This window comes from Physeter macrocephalus, unplaced genomic scaffold (assembly GCF_002837175.3).
Source record: "Physeter macrocephalus isolate SW-GA unplaced genomic scaffold, ASM283717v5 random_1824, whole genome shotgun sequence".
NCBI classification, from domain to species: Eukaryota; Metazoa; Chordata; class Mammalia; order Artiodactyla; family Physeteridae; genus Physeter; species Physeter macrocephalus.
The window spans coordinates 2,385-7,393 of record NW_021147108.1 but is presented as its reverse complement, the minus strand read 5'-3'; the positions used below and the strand labels follow the sequence as shown (position 1 = coordinate 7,393).

General features: G+C 57.4%; 1 protein-coding gene across 1 annotated transcript; it reads right to left on the bottom strand.

Annotated features, from left to right (window-relative positions):
• Positions 1-206: 206 nt before the first annotated feature.
• Positions 207-4,841, bottom strand: TMEM92 (transmembrane protein 92). The gene is made up of 5 exons (XM_007128550.3): positions 4,773-4,841; positions 2,212-2,237; positions 1,332-1,421; positions 994-1,189; positions 207-754 (listed from the first exon to the last, which is right to left on the bottom strand). Exons 1-5 carry the CDS (start codon positions 4,839-4,841, stop codon positions 641-643), a joined length of 495 nt encoding a protein of 164 aa, XP_007128612.1. The 3' UTR covers positions 207-640.
• Between the last annotated feature and the right edge of the window lie 168 nt (positions 4,842-5,009).

The following is a 5,009-nucleotide window of genomic DNA, read 5'->3' as shown; positions in this document are numbered from 1 at the left end:
AGACCTCAAGGAACCAGAGGTCAAAGCATCTGCCAAGATCCTCTCCCGGAGGGTGGCCCACAGATGTACTGTCCTCCCAGGCTCATCAATGGTGGGATTTCAGGCACAGTGACCCCCCCCCAGCCGTGTCCCCCAGCATTACCTGGGCTCACCTCCCCACACAGTCAGAGGCAGACTCTCAGATTTAGTGAGAACTCATGTTGCAGGGGAGGGGAGGGTACAATGGGGTCTTCTCTAGTCAGGTAGAATGGAAGGCAGAGCCCAGGTAGAGCTCAGGCAGTCCTGTCTCCCAGAGCGCATCAGCGCCCTCCAAAACATCTCAGAGCTGGCCGTCCAGTCCACACTCGTACCGCCAGAGCGCAGCTCCCTCTACTCTCAGAGCAGCTCGTTCCACCGCTGGGCATCTCCAACTGTTCACCTCTACCTTGCCATGGCGGGTGAGGGAGGAGTGGACGTGTCACTCCAGACCAGCCCTTGGGACAAGAGAAGCAACTGGCGTGGAAGCGGGGCAGGAAAAGCAATAAGTTAAAGCCAAGAATGGCCAGAGGTCTGGCACGACGGGCGGGGGCGAGTCTCTGGCTTGATCCAGGAGGCCCTGGGGAGGAGGCGGCTGATGACAAGGTTCCAGGCAGGAGGTGGCTCAGAAGGTGGGGGTGTCGATGCCGCTGCGTGCCCCCGCGTGTCCCTCAGGCCTGAAGTTGTAAGGAGGGGGTGGCTCCACGGGAGGCAGACCCACGACGGCCTTCAGGATAATCTGCAGGGAAAGGAGGGGACAGAGACTTCTCAGGGCCTGCCACTGGTCACTGCCACCCATGTGCTGGTGGTGGCATGTTTACCAGGGAGAAGGGTGACCCGACGCTGGTTGCAGGGCCCTCCCTAGGGCCCAGAGGCTTGGCGTAAGGACACCCTCCACTGCCCCCGTTGCTCTAAAAACCTGAATGGGGAGGCACAGAGAGCCGAGGGACAAGGGCAGGGGTTGGGGCGGATACCCACCTCGCTGTAGGGGGGTGGGGGCTCACAAATGGATGCTGTGACCCTCTCTGCGGGAGTAATGGGGGGCCGTTCTGGGGGCCCCTCATGATCCGTTGGGGGGTCCTGCTCCGACTTTCTGCAGTTGCTACAGAAGTGCTTAGCCAGGCCACAGATGCACAAGAGGGGTATGATGATCAGAAAGACGACGACAAAGATCCTGGGGTAAGGAACCACCGACATCAGCCTGAGTCTCCAGCCATCCCCGCTGCAGCTCCCTCCCTCCCCTGACCTACACCCACCCCTCAGCAGGAAGTCCAGTTCAGTCCTGTGTGGGCCAGAGGAACTGGCCCAAGGCTCACCTCAAGGGGCCGGAGAAGAGCTTGTACTGCTCTGGCTGGTACTCTTGGCAGCAGCTGTTACCACAGCAGTTGAACCCTTTAGGGCAGGTGCTGCGGACCGGGTCAGAGAGAGGCCATTGGTACCAAGGTGGGGAGGGAGAAGGATCCCAGCTTCCCTAAAACTCACCCTTGCGCTCAGGGCACGAGCCACACCCCTAGCAGGGTGGAGGTGCAGGCGCCCTGGGCTCAGTGGGAGGAACCTGGGGCTGGGGTCAGGACCTGGGTTTCAGGCTCAGCTCACTACTGGCCTCGTGCACTCGTGCCAAGTTACATTCCTTGCTGGGCCTCACTTTCCTCATCTATAAGATGGGTGTAATGAAGGTCCTGTCGACCTCACTGGGCAGGTGTGGGGACTGAGTGTTGTAGTGGCTACAACATCACTCTAAGGAGATGTAGAGGGAGAGGGACAGTGGGGAGGGTCCAGGAGCTAATTCCAGGAGGAGTGAGCTGTGCTGGTGCCCACGGAGCAGGAGGTGGGAGGGACACGGCGTCCCTGGAACATCCAGGGCTGACTGGCAGAGGCCACCCCCCCTCAGCCCCTCCTCACTGTGCTCGGGCTTCTTAGCATTTATAGAGTGAGAGTGTTTGCCCTCGCTTCCAGGGGGACCCTCAGAGGGGAGATGGACTAAGATTGGAGTAAGAAGGATGGGGATTGGCCCGCAAACGTGAAACTGCCCATGGGTAGGCTGGTGGAAGGAGTGAGGGGTGGAGTCTCCCTCTCTGGGTGGGGGTATGGCTTCTGGCTAGAAGGGGAGAGGGCGAGGATGATGACGGCAGGCAGGGCAGGATTTGGGATGTCTCCTCCCCACACTGGAAGTTACAGCCCAGATCCCAGACTTACAAGAAGAGACCACATGTGGCTGCAGCCTGTGGAAGAAAAGAGGCGGAGGTTTGGGTCATACACTGGGGGCTGGGGTTTCCACCCAGATGCTTCCCAGGTATCTCACTGCTAGCAGGTCCCAGAGGATAAGCATCTTCCCCCTCGCCTGCTCTCCACCTTCCTCCACATGTTCCCCGGGTCGGTGGCTGCAAACCCAGCACCACCTCGTGGCCCCAGCTCTCCTTCCTCTCCTCACCACACCTCCTGCCACATTTGCTCACCCCCAGGTCTGTAAGCTTGCGCCTTCTGACCACCCTTCCAATCCATCCCCACCATGGCCAGGACTCCAGCTGCCCCCGCGCCCACCCCATCCCTCCCAACACTGCTGCAAGTTTCTATCCCACAAATCTGAACACCTAAAACCTAGCTGGAAGCCTCCTTCAGTGGCTCCCTGGGGCCCAGACACCATGACCAGCCCTATCCCCCATTCCCACTCCCCCTGGCCCTCCTGCACACCCACCCACTGGGAGTTCGCTGAACACGTCTGGCTGTTTTACACATGCCTGCAGGAACAAGCTCCTCCCTCCCTCCCTCTTTTGCACTAGCTCTGTGCCACATGGAGGTTATCATTATGGAATTTAACCTGATTAATAGCAAATATGTGCATAAGCCCTGCCTGGAAAGTTATTTCCCCAGGTATCTGAGAGGCTGGCTCCAGCACCTTCTCTGACCATCTTACTTAAAATTACATCTACTCCCCCAAAGCACTCCCTTTCCCCTAACTGTCCTTACTTTATCTGCATAGCTCTTGTCAACATCTAACATACTATATATTTTACTTTATCTTGCTACTTGTGTGTCTCCTCAGTAGAATGTAAACCCCCACCAGGGGAGGGATTTTTGCCTATTGAAAACCAATACTCACGATTTTGGGAGAATGAATGAAAGAGCACTGACAACCTGGTTGTCATCCTGGCTGCTCCCAGACCGTGGGGGAGGAATGCAGGTAGAGGAACACAGTAAACAGGAGGTTATCTGTCACCCCACCCCAGCCTCCAGGGAGATAAACAACCACGGCTCAAGAACAAGAAGCCAACTTTGGCGAGACCACCATGTCTTTTATTTTTTGGCAGTGCCACCAGCATGCAGAATCTTAGTTCCCTGACCAGGGATCAAACCCGTGCACCCTGCCGTGGAAGCGCGCAGTCTTAACCACTGTACTGCCAGGGAAGTCCCAAGACCACCATATCTTTATACCTTGAAACAACAGTTCAACTGTTAATGACAACAACAATAAAGCTAAGAATACCAATGACAGCCAATAATAGTTGGGCTGATTCCCACAAGTCTTGGCCAGGAGCAGGAATGAACCCCTACAGGTTGGCCCAGAGAGGGTAAGGTGACTGCAGAGCTGGGGACAGCCCAAGGGGTCCAGACACTCAGTGTACCCCCTTTCCCTCAGACCCATCCCCTGTCTCTCCCCCCTCTCCTGGCCCCCAACTAAGAAAGACAAACAATGAACAGGTTTACTGAATTAATCTTGAGCTCCTGTTTGGAGGAGTAGGGGATCCTCTCCCAGATTCTCTCCCCCCACCCCCATTTTAAACAGGTGGTGGTCTCGACTGAGGTGGTATCAAGCGTTGGGGTAATCTTGGGTAGTTTCAGCTTACTTACATGCGGACTGGGGGCATTAACAGCCCGCCCCCTGGAGTTGTTGGGAGGAATCAACGAAAGGATGCTCAGCCTACTGCTGGCACAAACCCACCGCTGGTGATAGAGGCGGAGTAACAGGGGTTCCGAAGCAGAGCTGCTCAGCAGCCAGTGAATGTCGTGGGGAGCAGGCCTGGGCCTTCCCTCAGACTCTTACACAGAAGTTAAAAACCCATGTTCTAGACCTATGTCAGTTTCTAGGATAATCTCCCATCCCCAAACTGGATAGACTGCCCCCATCCCTGGGGCAGGGAGGGATGAGGGGGTGTTGAAACCCTGCCTCATCCTCAGAAATCACAGGTTTCAGAGGTCACCCCAGCCTTGGGTCAGGCAGCCAGATCAAATCCTATCACCAGCTGGAATCCTACCCCCACTCCTAGAAAGGGAAGAGGGAGGCTCCTTTCCTCTAGGGCACAAGCAGAGAAACACAGTCCCAGAGAGGACTAGGACTTCCCCAAGGTCACCCAGCACTGTGAAGAATGGAGCTGGGGAGATAGGCTGGCCAGGCATCCAGATCTCAGTCCAGACCTCAGGCTCTCCACTAGTCTCCGCTTTCTGACGCAGAGAGAAGAACAAGCCAAGGCTAACGTGAGGGTCAAAGTCCCCACTCACCAAGAGGAGCTAAGTGTCAGATGGCGGTGGGCGCCAGTAGTTCCCACGACACAGTCCCCCACGAGATGAAGGAACCCAGGCCTTCTCAGGGCCCCCCTCTGCTCTTACCTCCCGGGCAAAAAGAGAAAGGAAGTTGCTAACTGCATGTGGTCATGAGGAAATCCTGACAATGGAAGGTGGTGATCGGGAGCCAGAAGCAGGCCCCTGACCCAAAGAGTAGGGCGCCGAAAGTTCCACAGCTTTACCTCCCAAGCTCTCACCTGTTGGAGGCCGGCCAGCAGTCCGAGCAGCAAGGTGGGTACTAGGCCGGGGACCCAGGTGTCTGACATCCTGGCTGGGGGGCCACTGAGCTTCCGTGTGTAGGGGGAGGAGGGGAGAGGCGGGGCCGCGACCTCTCCCACGACTCCACCTATAGGGCCTCGCCTCGGGATGGGGCGGAGCTGATGCACCGGGGGTGGGCCGGACCCGGGAAGGGAGGGGGAGGGGGAGGGGAGGGG

What these genes read in the sequence shown, in the direction of transcription:
- TMEM92 (XM_007128550.3), bottom strand. Translation starts at nt 4,841, where the DNA reads ATGTCAGACACCTGGGTCCCCGGCCTAGTACCCACCTTGCTGCTCGGA. An exon ending in CTCTTCTCCGGCCCCTTGAG is followed by an intron (nt 1,190 to 1,331) that starts GTGAGCCTTGGG and finishes TCCTTACCCCAG; the next exon opens with GATCTTTGTCGTCGTCTTTC. An exon ending in CCCCACCCCCCTACAGCGAG is followed by an intron (nt 755 to 993) that starts GTGGGTATCCGC and finishes CTTTCCCTGCAG; the next exon opens with ATTATCCTGAAGGCCGTCGT.